The 17,429-nt window shown below is 41.8% G+C and overlaps 1 protein-coding gene across 1 annotated transcript in view; it reads right to left on the bottom strand.

The window, feature by feature from the left end:
- Positions 1-14,458, bottom strand: part of NAV2 (neuron navigator 2) — a 538,652-nt gene extending 524,194 nt beyond the window's left edge. Inside the window, exons 1-2 of the mRNA XM_060275159.1 lie at positions 14,325-14,458; positions 7,901-8,523 (exon numbers count right to left, since the gene is read on the bottom strand). Of these exons, the coding sequence (XP_060131142.1) occupies positions 7,901-7,975 (75 nt within the window). The 5' untranslated portion in view covers positions 7,976-8,523; positions 14,325-14,458. The remainder of the gene's footprint in view (positions 1-7,900; positions 8,524-14,324) is intronic.
- Positions 14,459-17,429: the final 2,971 nt, after the last annotated feature.

Here is a 17,429-nt window from a genome sequence, read left to right as displayed (position 1 = left end):
TCTAAAGCATAAGATATTGATCTCTGCCACAGGCGGGATACCAAACCAGATGGACCACTGGTCTCATCTGCTCTGTCAAATCTTATCAACACAGTGTTAATCTCCAAAAGGAAAGAAAAAGAACAAGATCACAGTTCCATGATCAGAGGAGCCCAGACTGAATTTTTTCATAGTATTTCCCTGCCCTCCCCCACTTTTACTACCCGAATATCAGAGAGGAGCATATGTCACCTTTAGACAAGGCTCAGCATAGAGAAATGGCCATAGTGTCATGCCAGCACGAGGAAAAAAGTGATGAGTTCCTTATAAAGTAAATTGAGCTGATCTTTAAATATTGTTAATAAACAGAGAGTTAGATTACATTATGCACGAAGATTTGTAACATTGCTTATTTCCACAAATACTCTTTTCAAGAATGGATGCACAAGTTCATATGACTGCCACATATGGAATGTCATACCAACTGCCTTACATCCTCTCCAATACATTGCTTAAGATACTTTGTTTATGAAAGGTGCTAAATGCAATCTATAAATTAACTTAAAAGTTTATTAACCCATCTTATGCAGGTTCTAGTTACAGGTAGGTAGCTGTATTGGTCTGCCGTAATCGAAACAAAATAAACAGTCAGCATCTTCTGTTTTGATATCTAGGTATATTTCCCCATAATTGTTTGGTTTCTGAACATTGTCCAACAGTAAGGTCACTAAATATTTTGTACAAAATTGACAGGATCTTTTTAGAATGTTCAATCGTATTCAAAATTAAATTTTCAAAGGGCATCAATGACCAAAGGGCTTGAGACCTAACTGCTGAGCTTGAAATAAAATGTACAATTTGATGAATAAGTAGCCAATTCACATTGCATCCTCTCATCTTTTCTATAATTTGTTCTGCTGTGAGGGACCTGTCGTTTTCATAAAAATTAGCCTATATATATATCAGCCTTTTTCTTTCTATTTCTTGCCAATTCGATTTCTGTCAGGCATGCAGAAGGAAGGGTGCTATCCAAAGGTATTAATGGTGATGCAGATCGAGCTAATTTGGGAGTCTAAATTTGTCAAATCTTTAATTTTGCTTTCGCAATTTTTGCCACTTCTTGCCATTTCCACTGAAATACACATAGGTAAAGTCTGAAACAGAAATAAAAACTCTGGAAGTACCATTTTCTTAAGTGATGGAACTCTACCCATCCATGACAAATATGCCTTACACCAAGTTTTGATATTAGTGACAAAAATTATAAAGTTGTGTCCAAGATTTTGTATTCCCAAGTATGTGGGCAAAGGTTGAAGCAGTTGTGGCGGGCCTTGCAGCTTCCTCTTGCTGTGTGACATCACATGTGTATGTCATGTGCATGACCTCATTGAGCACTCCCAAAGTTGAGGAGAACCCATGTCCATGCCAGATGCTGACCCCACTAGCTTTGGAGTTACCAGCAGCTGAGTGCCAATTCCCTTTGGACATGCTGATTGGTGGGTTTACTCTTATTCCTTTTTCAAATAGGTTACTTGCAAGACAATAAGGGATTTCCATTTTAACTCATTTCATACCCTTCTTCTTTTCATTGGGTTGCCCAGCCCATTCACATGGGTTACATTTTGCCCAAGGTTACATTTTGGGCAAATGCTTTTTATTTTTAACGCTAGTTCCCATAAAAAATTATTTTGGTTGCCACATATGTAAAAATTGTTTTGTCCCAGTTCCAAAATTTGTTTTCATTATAGCTTGAGCAAAAATTCGGTGGATTTCATTTTTAAAAATTATTTTCAGTGTGGCATAAGTGGAAATTGTTTAGTCTTCATTCCATTCCCTGCTCCTCCATATGGAGCCTCTCAGGAAAGACTCAATGTGGATCTTAATTAAGGGTCTGCAGGTAGGGAGTGTATGAACGGAATGAGCAAAATCACATTTAACTCTTTTCCCTACCCCTACTTATACAACATTCAAACTGATCAACTTATTGCAATGTTAAGAAACAGTATGCCCTTTCACCATCTCTTCTAGCAACTGCAAGCAAGGGTTTCAGCATACAATGCAGGTTATAGCAATAAAAATGAAAAAGTCCAAGACAGGTTACGGGAGAATGTTGTCCCTGTTTTCCAAGCAGATTCTTGAGTTTCTTATCACTACAATCCATCTTGAGGCATGCATTATCAGCCAAAGTAACAGCAAGTTCTGCATGCAGCTCAAAAGGCAAACTGGCAAAAGTCCAGAGAAACAAACATTGAGGTATGTCTAAACTTGAAAACTGAACACTGGCGATACAACTCTGCCCAGGAACTAACAAAATTAAGCCTTCTTCAGAGGATTAATTCCAAGTGATCTGAAGTTCTTCATCACAGTGTTGCAGCAATACGGTAGGAGTAGTATGTGCTTGAAACACTGTGGCAGCAATGGGAGTGAACTTGGAGATTAAGTGTAACATTTTGTAACAAATGAAGTAAGGAAGGGAGACAAGAAACCAAAAGGATAGAATACTCCAAGCAGCAATATAAAACAACCTATTCATTTTTTGAGTTTCCAAGCACATTGTGCAACTAAAATGCTGATTACTATCCACAAGCCATTGTATGGTTGTTGGCTCTTGAAAAAGAAAATAATGTGAAGATAATGAGTTCCTTACAGTGAGAGGCGCAAGCTTTTTGCTCATAAAAACCTGAATATTAAGCTTTCACCTTAACACATTTAAACAACCTCTAAAATATGTACAAGCAGCTTATTAACTTTACAGCAAGATGGTAAATCTGAAACCTTAAAAGAAGAAAAAGAAAATCTCAAATATAAAAGCTGAGCTCTTCCAATGATATAGGTAATTACTACAAAAGGGCACTATTAAACTGTCAGAATTCTATTTAAATTTAACCCAGTCAATGATCAGCCCTTCTCTCTCTCTCTCTCTCTCTCTCTCTCTCTCTCTCTCTCTCTCACACACACACACACACACACACACTGAATAGGACAAGATCTTGAACAGGAGTAAATCTGCAAGGCTTCATCAATGTCATGTTGATTTACAGAAGCCTTAAGCAAGACCCATTATTTCAACACATTTAAATTACTCTAGCACTACAAGAGTTTAATAGCCGAGTATTAGAATGACTCACAACAAGAGTTTTCTGCTCACAGCAGGCCTGTAGCATACATGCTTCATAATTGCTAGCTTATTCTTTGCATGTTAGGGGCAGATTTGAATTAGAAGAGTGTTTAAGTCCCACAGCCTAGTCATGCATTGCATTTCTATGCTGCAGAGATGGTTCAGTCAATATGGGCACACTCTCTGCAGGAGACAGTAAGACTGAACTATGCTCGATCTATGCTAACATAGAACGTTCCTGGCCACTGTCCTTAATCTGAGATTCATTGAAGAGGCAAACTGACCACAATACCTCACTGGCCACACAAACTACGCAGATTATCTTTTGAGACTCTTAACCTGGTGGAACATGAAAACAGCTTGTGCTATTGGAGAAATACAGTCATACCTCAGGTTGCGAACGTGATCAGTGCAGGAGGCACGTTCGCAATCTGCAGCATTCGCAACCCGCAGTGCTGCGCCTGCGCATGACACAATTTGGCACTTCTGCACATGCGTATGATGCCATTTTGTGTTTCTGCGCATGCACGAGCGCCAAAACCCAAAAGTAACCAGTTCCAGAACTTCCGGGTTTGGCAAAGAGCGCAACCCGCAGCATTTGCAACCCAAGGTATGACTGTAATCGAAAAGATATTCCTGTTGCACTGTTAAAATAGGCATAGATATGTAAAACTAAATGTGCTATTGCACTCATGTCAGGCTTGTGGGCCTCTCATAGACACCTGGTTGGCCACTGTGAAAAAGGAATGTTAGACTCCATAGTCTTTGATCTCATCCAGCAGGGCTTTTCTTATGAGACAAGAACCCCATAATTTATTAAATGTCTAAACATGTGCTACTCTTACAACATTAATTCAGCCAATCTAATAATACCTTAAGAAACATGAGAACCAAACATTCTAGTTAGTACTTCTTGGACCACTTAATCCATGAAATTTGCTTTGACTGATGATTAGGAAGTGGTAAAGTACCTCCAATCTACTTGATGATACAGATTCAACTACTCAAAGAAGGGGTACCCAAAAATCACACAAATCAATGCTGCTACTAGGAAAGAAGGAAAACCCCTATGCATCAATTATATTAAATCATGAAAAAAACTTTAAAATGCCTTTTAATGCACTTAAACTAATTAAATGTTTGTATCGCTTCTGTTCAAATTCAGTGGAATTCTGGAGAAAGGAAGAAGGTGGAGAGGTCAAGGGAATTCTGCAAAAAACAAAAAACAAAATCTGGAGTAAGAAGGCATCAATTTCTGCTCCAACCAATGCTTGTTGCATGCTGCACTGTTTCCATTCTGCTGCAGTTCAGCTTCCAACAAACACTACATTATTGTGCCTGCTGTTCACTGTGGCTGAATTTTATGTAATTAAGTTATTATTACATTTATTTCAATACAAATACCATTAATTTCAGTGCAAAGGAAACAATGCAAATTGCGGGAAGGGAACATCAATTATTTATCATTTGCAGACTGAAAGCAACAGCAAAGACCAGTCATATGTACCAGTCGCTGGATTGATTTACTCTCCAGACATGGGATGAATAAATGTACACCAGTAATTTCTGCTACCATTTCAGTCAGACTTCTCTGACATCCCTAGCCTGGAGCTGCTTTTAAAAGAATACACTCTTAAGTCAGTTCTGCCTTAAGTGATTGTGCACTAACTCAATGAACCTAATGGCATGAACAGGTATATCAAAACTATTGGGCAAATTTATGCTTAAGTTTATAACAAACAAAAGTTCACCTCAAAATGTCACCAAGTAACATTTATTAATAACAAAAAGAAACATTTTGACAATACCTCACCCCCTGGCACTGTTTTCAAATCAATGCACATCTATGAAATTCTGAATAAGAAACTTAACAAGGAAAGGAATCAATCCAAGAGAAATCAATAATATTGTGTCACAGAAAATTGACGTCTCGCATCTACACTGGTTAAATAGATTCTTACTGAACCAAACAATGCTGCTTGTTCTTCCAGCAATTTTTACGTGGTTCATTGTGGCTTCCTGGAAGTTTTTCCTCAGTTAAAAAAAGCACAACTCTTATGCAGCAACCCTAAACTTGTTACTGGGAAGAAAACCCCTATTGATTGTAGTGGAACTTACTTTTGATTAACATGCATAGGATTGCACAGTTAATTTATTAATTGCAGGTGGCTGCTCCTTGAATTCAGTAACCTACAAGTCCCAAAAATTATGTAATGCTATCAGTAGCAAAAACTTATTTCTTTGTCCATAAGAATAATTCTACTGATTCCAGCAGATCTATTCACATGGTTATTTGGGTTATTAATTTTTAACTTTAAAATGAAAAGTCAACCAGGATTTAGGCATGTAATTCACACCAAAGCCATTAAAAATTGTATGGCTAAATCCAGTTCAACTGTGAACATGATTAGTGTCAATCCCATTTTAATTCTGTCTGGAAACTAATAAATCAGTGAAAAGCTTCTCTTCTACCACCACGACTCAGGGGCGGGGGCAGGAATAGACCCCAATTTTCTACAGCTTTCTGAAGGCCAATCTATAACAACAAAGCTAGATGAGATCAAGCTGGAGATCAGGGCTAAGAATACTAATTAAATTCAACACCCACAAAATGTGGTTATGAAAAAACCATATTAAGGGCTGCGCCTCAAACATATGGTATTCATGGGGTAGTGTTCCTCTTTCCATTCCAATTTGCACAGGTAATGTATGTTACAGAAAAGAAACCACAAAGAACATGGGCACATTCTTTTCTTTCCCTCTAGAAAGGAGGCAAAACCTTTGCAGTCTCCTAGCAGTTTTCTTACAGATGGAAAACAGGAGCATGTGCTAATTTAACACCTTTCTTTCTTATTTATTCATGTAGGAGACCAATTTATTTCCAATGAACAAATCTGTTCCAATAATTAATTATTAATGTTAGACAGCCGTCAAATACACAACATCTCTGAATGAGTATCTTGCAAAGAGGCAGGCATGTAGCACACATTCAGCCCAAGGATTGTGGTCCAAAGTGCTTCTTTCTATAATCCTAAATATATTTCACTGAAGTTTTCAACCCGCATCCTTTCCCCTGGAAAATTCAGCCAGGAAGGAAATGTAATAATACCCAATTCCCTGTGTTGTTTTGCAAAAACAAGTAAGAGAGAGATCACCCAAGCGTGAAGAGTCATTAAAATAGATCTTACATATATCATTATAAATTTAATAATCTCCATGACGGCTAGAGTTCAAGTTAAAATGAATGTCAGCTAAGCATGACCAATTGATGTTATCCCAGCTGCCACCGAGCCTCACTTGGGGTTATATTATACTTTCAGAGGCCCCATTTTACATGTGCACCAAACACCCAGAGCCAAGAGCAGATGGAAGATGTAGGCCTCCATACTTATCAGAGTTTCAGTCAAAACCGCAGATTAATATTAGTAAACCAGCTCTTCAGTATCTTATGAGACACCAAATGTTTGTCTCATAGAGCGCAAGCCTTGTATATAGGAGGGTTTTTAAAATATATTAAAGGCCTCTAGAAATTAAGTCGATAAGAGGAATTTTCTTTCAGTGTCTATTGATTGATATTTCCAGCTCCAAAAGGGGTTGTGAAAATAGGTCCTTGTTGCCTTCAGCTGATATAGCAAAGAGGAGGGGGGGGAGATTCTTTGGGGAAGGCTCCCTAAGCAAACAACTGCATTTCCATCTTGGAGAGAGAGAGAGAGAGAAAGAGAGAGAGAGAGAGAGAGCACTATCCAAGCTGGTTTTATTTCCAGAGAAAAGTAAGTTTTATTCTTCAACAGACTCAGCAAAAGAAAATCAAGACACATAATCCTTCTTGTTTCACTGTATCGCTGGCATTACTGAAACAGAAAAGTAAAGCTAGATGCTCAATTTACAGCTCAGGCATTTTTCAACAATTTTCTCAAAAGCGATGCATTTAAGTCACAATGAAAAAAGGGATCTCCAGAGGAACCAGAATACATTAGTGTACCATCAACTTATCCCTGTGGACTTATATAGCAACAACACATCACAATTTGAACCAGTAAAAGAAATTTAAAATTCAGTTGCTCACTACTTTCAATTACTACTAATGAATGACAACACTATACAGTATTGGATATAGAGTCACATGTCAATATACACCCATGAAAAAACCAAGGCATAGTTTTCATCAAACTCTTGCTGGCCAATGAAAAGCATACAATTATTTAAATATACTCTCACTTTTCTCAAATGCATGAGACACCGGGAAACATATCGAGACCATCTGGCAAATCCATGGGTACCAAATATTCCATTAAGGTTGCAATCCAACACTCACTTACCTGGGAGAAAATCCTATTGAAGACAGAAGAACTTACTTTTATGTAAACATGCATAGGATTGCACTGCGTGACTATTCATTTAAGATCTTACATAGAAAACAGTCCTTTATGCATTTTTATTATAAAAAAAGCCCAGCACCCACCAACAAATGAAATAGTAAGTTAGCTTTATCTTCCTTACTAGTGTCACCGCATGACAGCAGACTCATTATAATAACCAATCATTCTTCCTGTTTCTTATTTTCCTATTGCTCTTTCAAAAACAACTAAATGCTTCCCAGTTCTTTGCTGCTCCCTTACCACTCAGTGCCAGCCAATTAAACTAGATCAATGTTCAATGTTCAACCTAAGAAAGCTCATCCACCACCAGCTACAACACTGAAAATCTGCACTGAATACAAAAATTGTAAGTGGCATTTGAACTCCCTGAATCATGCTCAGCAATTTAAGCACAAAATGCCAGTGGTGAAGTCTTGTCACTTACTCTTTTTTGATCTTCCAGTCCATGTGTCACAGGCTTTCTTTTCTGATGCTGGCTAGACTCTGATCCAGATTCCATTTCCCAGTAACAAATATCCTGCGTGTCTCCTGAAGCTTTTTCCTCAAAATCCACAGTATGAATAAGGAAACATTAATGTGAAACGAAAAATAGAGAGGACCTTCAAATCTCTTCCTTGTTTTTTATAATCCTTTCAGATCTCTGGTTTGCCATCTCTGCTAATTATCTTAACAGACAAGCACTGTAAGCCTTTTATTCCCTATTTTAGCTCAGATGTAGAAATCCATTGATGTGCATTATAGGGAGTTGGCAGAGCTGAATCCATATTTAACAGTCTGTGCCACATCATTGCTTCACCAGCATCTTCCTTGTTGCTCCACCAGCATTCTTGGCATGGATAATATATGTGTCAATAAAGGTGTAAATGTGCATTTAATCCACTGTGTTGATATTATCAGCATCCCTCTCCTAGGCCACCTTCCTCCCATAAATCAGTGTAAACACTTCACAATGATAATTGCCTTTTGCAAATCTTGCAAGTGTAAATTACATAAAATCATCCATGCAACAGTGTCGTCGTCACCATCTTCTTCCACACAAGCAAAGGCCTAAAAGGGGGAAAACACATATTTTATCTGTTTGATAGATGAAAGGATCTTTATTACATTAGCAGCTTAAATGTGTGATAAAATCATAGAGCTTTGCACGTATAACATTTCTTATGCACAAGGTTACGAACACACTGTTGCTAAAATAATGGGTGAAATGTAGTATCAGATGAGCTAACTTGTGCAACAGGGCATCCCTTTCCTCTCCTCTCCCCTGAAATCCCCCCTAAAATCTGCTCCAAAGTGTGCCCAACTGTCAGAAGCAGGGTTTTTTGGGGGGGGTACATAGGGGAAGAGAGGAAGGGGAAGTCCCACTGCATAAGTGAAAGTCAATTCTCCTCACATACATATACCAATTTTGGCATTTAATTTAACAAATGAAATCAATGTTGCTTTACAAGAGTAGTTTAATGTGCTCCAACATTCATATACTTTTACTGTCATCTAATGTTCTTTCTCTGTTTCAGCCAAATATAGCCATCTGTGAAAGGCACACAGAAAGCAATATCATATTTTGTGTAATAATCACCAGGTAAGTTAATGTTCAAGACTGGACTGTTCCTGGCTCTACCTCTGCAACAAAGAAGTCCAAGAAAGAAAGAAAGAAAGAAAGAAAGAAAGAAAGAAAGAAAGAAAGAAAGAAAGAAAGAAAGAAAGAAAGAAATTATCCATAAACCAAATGAACAATTGCTACTCAGTGAAAGAAAAACAAAGTTACTATCATCTAAAAACTGTATTTTTAAACAACTCATTCCCTACTCTAATTTTAAAAAAATGATTAGTTGAGACCCTGCAGTATATAATCACATGTCACCTCAAAGGAAAATTTGAAAGGCCAAATTGTAATATTTATTTAGGTGGGGTGCCTTGTTGTCTAATTGGTTCTTTATCTAAACACAAAAATGAAAACTGGCTGCTATGAGGAATTATTTACAAAGAAGCCTAGGTAAAGAGCAACACAGATACTAGAACAACAGTCTCCTTTTTTGCCATACAATTACAATTCATCTCTACCTGTCACTGTCCACCTGTCAAACTTTGCCTGCAGGGGAAATAAGGTTCCAACCCACCAGACAGATTCACTTCCCCACCCCTTTTTCCACCAAGTGGTTGTCATAATTTTACCAGTCTTCTGCAGCTCTTCAGAAATCTCCAAGGAAGCAATAATCTAGTAAAATTCTCCCCAGCTCTTGGACACACATACAGGTTGTCTGAATTTACTCTGAAGGAACTGCTCTTTATGAGTCGCTGATTTATTCTGTATGGTTCATTCACTCTTTCTCAATCTACATAACACAGGGCTACAACTAATCCCTATATTGCTGGTCACACTTACATTGTTTACCCATCCTCACTACTGACAATCAATTATTTGAGGTCGGGGTAGCGAAACACATAATGAAGGCAACAGAACAACATGGGTAACCTTGCCTAAGCATTATGAGTTCTTCCCATAGGTCTGTCATTTGTTGAATGTATCTAGTTCTAGCAAGCAACTATATAGACTACTACAGCACTGTTCATGCCATCTGACTGAATGCACTCAGCTGGAAAGAGAATGTGGCAGAAAGACACTGTCCCGTGCACATTGTTGCTCATATAAACAGACCAAATGTGTTTCCAAAAACAGCAATCTTGTAGGCTTGTCCATGTGGATCTGGACCCTGCTTTCAGGTTCTTTGATCCTGCATGCAGAGAATTCATTTGTATTTCCATTGAGCCTATTCACACAGCCGGCTCAATGCACAGAATGCTGCCCCCATACCACCCCCTCCTCACATTGGGTGCAATCAGCTTACCCAGAATGGTGTGTGAACAATGGTTAGGTGCAACAGGACTAGAACCCCTTTTGACTTCTAACATAACTGTTAAAGGTTTCCATGCTTTAGAAGTTATGTTAGAAATAACACACCGACTTCAGATTGGTGTCTGAAAGTATGGGACATACATACAGAGCCTTTTTATTAAACACTGGAATGGTAAGAGTATGTTATATAAATCAGCATTTAATACAGAGATAGTTCTAGTTGTGCCAACATACTGTTGGTGAGACAAATTTCTATTTATGATTAAATATCACACTGCTGATACACTGTTAGCTTATTTCACCTCCTCTTTATTTTAATTATCATAACTATTTCTTCTATTCATGACCTACAGGATAAGTGACATGCTTGTGCAATTGCTACTTTGCATATTTCGTTTGTCTGTTATCATGGGGAAAACAGGTTTCCATGGGAAAGTGGGTTTTTTTAAAAAAAAAGTTTTTCAAAAACCACTAAAACTCAAATGTAAAAAAAAAGGCAAATGTTGGCATGTGCAGCTTTTTGATCACAGAAGCACTATTGCATGCTGGCTTATTGCTGACCAGGAGCAGCAGGGCAGAATGAACCAACAGATAAATCCGAAGTCCTGCAACACACCCTGCCCATCAACCACACTGGCTGGGGCTCAATGAAACTGCTGGGTTTTAGCCTGCACTAGCTTCAGGCTGGCACAGTAGAAAGGCCTAGATTGGAACCATCACTGGTAGAACCTATGGCCAGCCCAGCTTTGCCCTGAAACACCGCACTTCAGAGGTTTGTGCCAGTTACTGCTGCCAAATAAACTGATGGGAGTAGCTTCCACCTATGCTTTTGGTGAGCATAATGGTGACTTGCATGGTGGCAGAGCTCCCACTGTCAGAGCCTGGTGGAGCCGAGTGGATGTAAACCTCTCATCCTCATTTGGCTCCCTCCCCCAGCACATCAGATTGAGTGATAGGATTTGCTCCACTCACCATACCTAATGAAACCCCTTCTACACAACTAGCAAATGTTATGGAAGCAGTGGGCTTCATCCAATTGTGACTCTGAACCTTCACTCATGCAAAACAGGGCACCACACCCAATTTTTGCCAATGACTTCCTAATCATGGTGGCCTCCCCATGGCTACTGAAAGCTGCCCCTGAAAGTTAGATGACCTTCTGGAACAGCATCAATATGGTATGGAAGACTGAAGTAGGGAGGACTGGTGAATATCAGGCATCTTGGCTTCTGAGACTGCAAGCATTTCCACTAGTACAAAGCCAACATTGGACACAACCCCATTTGTCACCCTATCAGGAAAGGAGCTATACGTTAGGATAGCTGTGGGAAATACCAGCACCACACAGTGGCGAAGCTGCATGCTCTGGCACCGGGGGCGAAGAGCAGGTGGGGGCGTGGCACATCGCCTGCGGGGGCGTGGTGTGTGTCCCGGGGGCATGGTAGAGGGGGCACAGCGTGTGTCCGGAGGGGCGGCCACGATGGTACCCCCCTCCCCAATGGTGCCGAGGGCGGTACGCTGCCCTCGTTCCTCCGCCAGTGGCACCACACCAGTGTCTACTACAGCCAATGCATCACGCATGGAAATAAATGTGTGAGTGGCTGCCACCATTTCCCCAGATGTGTCTACACAGCTATATGCACACATATTTTATTTGCACACTACATACTTTCTTTTTTAAAAAAAAAAGTGGTGGTGCAAAATCAACATTTCCCATAGCAATGTTCTATAGCAGCGATATATATACATGTAGCAGCAAGATGGCAGCGTATTTCTTTATCTTAACTGCATTGTTACAGGCACAAGCTACTTTTTGAAAAAATTACTAATACGATGGAGAGAAACTTTTTTTCGCCCTTCAGTGATTTCACTATGGCACACGAGACTGCATCAGTCACATCACGTTATACCATGCTGCAATAGCATGACATAACCAGTGCAAGTAAGGACAGTGTGAACGATCCTGTGAAGCAGAAAAAGTGCAGTCTCTCCCTCAATGTCCCTTTGTATTAAAATTTCCAGAATTTTTTTTATTACTTCTACACCCTTCAGATTAATCTCAGGACATGCATGAGTAGAAATTGGAGTTTGCAAGGAAGCCTTAGGGCGATGCTCACAGCCCTTTGTAAAAAAATAAATCTATGGAGTTGAAAAACTTTTTTTAAAAAAAAACCCTTTACCACCAACTGGGACTGGGGAGAGAGATCCATAGCTAAATGGTTTTAAAAGACCTCAAATATTTGCAATATACACAGTGATTTGTTTTATCTTCCTATGAAACAAAGCTTGTTTTGTTAATGCTGTAAGGGGTTAGTTTGGCGTGGTAAAGATTGGTGAAGAGGAAAATCAAAGAGAAACTAATGGCACTTCAAACAAAATTTTGATTATTTCAAGTAAGACCACCTTTCTATCTCCATCAAAAGCAACAATTTGATGTCACATCAACCCTAAAAAATTTATGTCATCAACTTACTAGAGCCTCTCATTTGTGGTGGTCAAAGGAGTTTTTCTCCATTTTATCCTTATGCCATAATCATGAGGGGTATGTTAAACTGAGAAACTGACTGGCCCAAGAATAACTAGCTGAACTTAGGTTTCCCTAATCAAGAAAACTATCCACTATGTCACATTAGCACTGAATACAAATATTGAGGCTAGATAATAAAACCCTGTGTACAAGTGAAGCACCAGATGCTCTACAAGTTGAGCAAGACTGATCCGTGTAGGAACTTTTCTGGTTCCCAATTAAATGCTATACTTAGAATATATCTGCATTTCAGAGGCTGGGTGCAAATCATAGCACACTTCTGATTCCCACCAGCCATCAATACTGGGTCGTTCAAACCCTGCTAGTACATAGCAACTGGTCACCACAGACTCCATACAGGTGGTAGAAAGCTGTAGCTTGCCAAGGATAAAAGGCATATGCCGTTTCCCTTAGAAGGCTCCCAAATTTATTTTTGGCTGACAGCATACCACTCCAGGAACACAGGCAGTTGTTGTGCCATACACCAATAGAGTGCTACAGGGTCAGGAATCAGCAACCACATTGGCAGAGGCTACCCAGTACATCCATGAACTTTCCAAGTACACAGAGGACCACGTGAGCTCTCTTTCTCTCTCTCATTCTCTGTGGCCTAGAATCCTAACAGTCAAACAATACAGTCTAACCCCTGAAGCAAAAAAGAATTAAAAATAACCTTGTCCATTTTAGGTTCGAAATCTTTGAAAGGTCTATAAATATAAATATAAGGTTCAGATAATTAGCAACTAGAAAAAGAGAAAATGTACTAGTATGCCCTTCTATCATAAACCTTCTTAAAATGCTGTAGAATCAAGAAACAGCATAACATTAAATACAACAAAGAGACAATAACCAAGATAAATCATCTTCCTTTAGGTTACAAATGAGCCTGTTTTACCGGTAGTATAGATGCCTCAAACAGGAGCCAACTATGGGCAGTGCATTCTCTCTCTCTCCCTCCTCCCACCCCAACCCCTAATCCACATCGATCATTAATATGCCTTTATGTGCAAAGCAAGAGTTCAGACAGGACGTTTATACTAACCTGTGTTAGGTGAACTTGAGAATGTGCTCTTGCATTAGTCCAGCATTCTTTACAAGAATCCCAACAACCAGCAGGCACAGGCTGGTCAAGCAGAAATAGCCCAGTGGTGTACCAAAGAACCACCACAATCCACCCCCTGCCAAACCTTGATATAGCAATCTTGCCTGCTAAACAATACTTAGTAGAAGGTATCTAGGAAAAAAATATCCAGGCCTTCTCTCTTGACTAAAAACAAATAAACAACACAATATTATAGGATTCAGAGAGCATGCTTAATTGGCTGGATGCTCTTTTCACAAATACACAAAACTAATAACCAACCTGGGTAAAAGAAACCAGGACTGGCATACAAGAGCTACTACCGACGTGGTTAAAAGAGCTTCAGAAACATCGATGAACCAGCCTTCCCGTTAACACTCATTTACCTTCTTGTGCCAAGGGAGGAAGGCAAAAGTGGACCAGTTCTCCCATCACCTTTGCCTGCAAGGCGAAGACAGGCAGAGGGAGGGAAAGAAGCGCCACCAGCTCCGCGGAGGGCAAGAATGGAGATGATACAAGCCGATGAGCTGCTGCTGCTGCTGCTGCTGCTGCTGCTGCTGCTGCTGCTGCTGCTGCTGCTGCTGCTGCCTCCAAGCACCCGGCGCCTCCCGAGCTACCGCACGCACCATCTACCTCGCCGGCGCTGACGACTGCCTGGCTGGCTCCTTCGGAAGCCCTGCTCAGCTCCTTCTCCCCGGCGAGGCGGCGGCTGTTGCCCTTTTCACGCAGGGAGCAGCAGCCCCAGCTGAGGAAACGCCGGCAGCCAGGAGCGGCGCCTGTCCCTGCGCCCCGCCTCCTCTTCTTCCCGCCACCTCCTCTTCGCGCCTGACGGGGAGCGGCCGAGGACGGCGCTTCTGGGCACTTGGGGAGGCTGCCCTGCGACTTCCCCAGCTCAGGAGCGCAGCCGGAGCAAAGTTCCCTGGGCTGCTCGGGAGGGGTAGTTATTATTTTATTACTAATAGGAATAATTATTCCTAACAGTAGTAGTAACAGCAGCAGCAGTAGCAGTATCTCTCATCTGGGAAGCGGGGCAGCAGGCAGCAGATGGGACCTATAGCAGGTTGCTTTGCCAGAGACCACTAACAAACCGGGCGCGAGGGCTGCCCGTCTCGCTCGCAGCCCCTGCTGGGAAGCAACCCACCCACCGCTTTCCCTCAAGCCACGGCTTAAAACTTTCACATTCTTCCGCAAGAGCCGGCAAAGAGAGCCTCTCCGGGGACTAGAACTAGAAGCCGAGCCTTACCTGCGTCTCCGGGCTCGCGTTCCTCCAGAGATGTTCCCTCAGCCACCCTCTCTTTGCCCCGCTGCTGCGCCCCTGGAGCCTCCATAACCCCCGGGGTGACGAGGGCCACTACCCTTCCGTGGGGAGCGGGGGCGCTGTTTTAGAGCCGAGGCTGCCGGCGGGGCGGGGGTCGCTCCTTTTCCCGGTTACCTTAGCAACCAGCTAGCCAACCAGCCCAACCCTCTGGGTGCGCACGTGCGCGCACGGCGGCCAATGGCGAGGGAGGGGGGCGCACTCTGGTAATTGAAGAGCCACTTTCAAGTCGGAGGAGGATATGGGAAGCGCGCGCGCCGGTGGAGGGTGGAAGGGAGTTGAGGGCGCTGCTGCGGAGCTGGGATGGGTGAAGGCGCATGTTGGGAAATAAGTTGCTTTCTCCAAGGGAGGAAATAAGTTACTCTCAGCTAAAGGCGGGTATCCTTAGGAGTAAGTCCCGCCGAACTCTGCGTAACTTGCTTCCCTCAGTAAATACACGCGGGAATCGCGCAATGAGGAATCGAGGAGTGGGAGGTTGCTGGGTGCGACAACCAAGTTAAAGAAGGATTTATTTTTCTTTTACTGTAATTTTATTGGTAGCTTAATTTTTGCTTGGGGACATAGGAGGAGCTACTGAGCAGCGCGTAGACGTCGGAAAGGTGTACCGATCGAGGTATGAGGAAAAGAAGTACAGTAGGAGTACAGTTTTTACGCACCCGATCAAAGCAACTACGGGGAAGCCGCTTACTTGGCAGGAGTCGAACCAGCACAGACTGGGGAGGGACAGAAAGCTTATTCTGATTTTAATTTAAGGGGAAACCTGGGTGGCAACTCCAGATCAAAGATCATTGCCTGCCAATGGCGAGCCACGCGAGGCTACAGCGCCCTTCTGTGGGCTTAAGCGGGCAATGCAACCACAGCTTACCTCCTAATTTCTGGTTGTTGCCCTTGGCCTTGGAGTAATTGTTTGGCTGGGCTTGTCTGCCTTTTTCTTGAATACATACAGCTGTGTCCCGCCGAATGAATGCTTCCAGGAGGGAGAGTTGCTAAGTTTTCTTCAGTAGGTATGAGGTCTAGCCAAATAGTTTGATCACTGGAGCTGACAAGTCTGGTATGGAAGGACAGAGAGAGACATCAGAAGGGATTCTGTTGATGGGTTGGTGTGCACAAATCTATTGGACTCCAGTTCACATCAGCTCAGCCAACATAGCCAAAGCTCAGGGATTAATATAGTTGTCCAGATACCACTGAACACAGTATTTTTCTGGAGTGGCTTCAGGAGGTGAGGTTGGGGGCACTGTACTTCAGTGGTTCCAGTCATTTCCAGAAAGTAGTTATGGAGCAGGGGAGGGGGTACTGTTCAGTGCTATGGAAACTTTCCTGTGGTGTCCTCCAGGGTTCTTTTTGGTGAGGGGCATGCTGTAAAACAACTCCATGAAGTATTTGGGAGCTGTCACCAGGAGTCTTGGAGTGAAGTGTCCACAATATTCAAATGATACACAGCTTCTGAAGCAGGAGATGTGGCTGCGGTGCTAGACAGGTGTTTGAAGGCAATGGTGGGCTGGATGTGCTCCAACAAATTGAAGTTGAATCCTGGAAAGACAAAGATGTTGTGTTTTCAGGTTATTGAGTCTAGGAGATGAGAAGATTGCCCATTCTGAATGGGTTGCACTTTCTTGGATGAAGCGGGTTCGTAGCTTGTGGGTACTCCTGGATCCAGTATTGTTACTCGATGCCCAGGTGACCACAGTGGCTAGGACTAGGAGTACCTGCTTCCAGCACTGGCTGGCCCACCAGCTACAGCCCTATTTAGACAGAGATGACTTGGCCACAGTACTCCAGATTGGCTTATTGCTATGCACTCTGTGTGGGGCTGCCCTTGAAGACGACTCAGAAACTTTAACTGGACCCAAAGTGCAGCCATCAGAATCCAGACTTGGGTTGCCTTTAGAACTGAAACAGCCCCAAGTAGTTGTCAGTTAGCTTCTAGGCCCAGTCTAAGGTGCTCGCACTAGTGTTTAAAGTTCTAAATAACTTAGGCCCCAAATATCACAGAGGTGCCCTATACACTATACAGATCTTGGCGAAAGCTGAAGACACACCTCTTTATCCTGGTCATTGTCACCTGAGATGTGTGCTTTCAGCACCCACCTTATTCCTATGACTGTAATGTAACTGTAATTTAATGTAATTTTAATACTGAATTTTAAGTTGTCATCTGCCTTGGGACCTGCTG

This window comes from Zootoca vivipara, chromosome 1 (genome assembly GCF_963506605.1).
Source record: "Zootoca vivipara chromosome 1, rZooViv1.1, whole genome shotgun sequence".
NCBI classification, from domain to species: Eukaryota; Metazoa; Chordata; class Lepidosauria; order Squamata; family Lacertidae; genus Zootoca; species Zootoca vivipara.
Note: the sequence above shows the minus strand (reverse complement) of the source record. Positions and strands in the feature narration are given on the sequence as shown.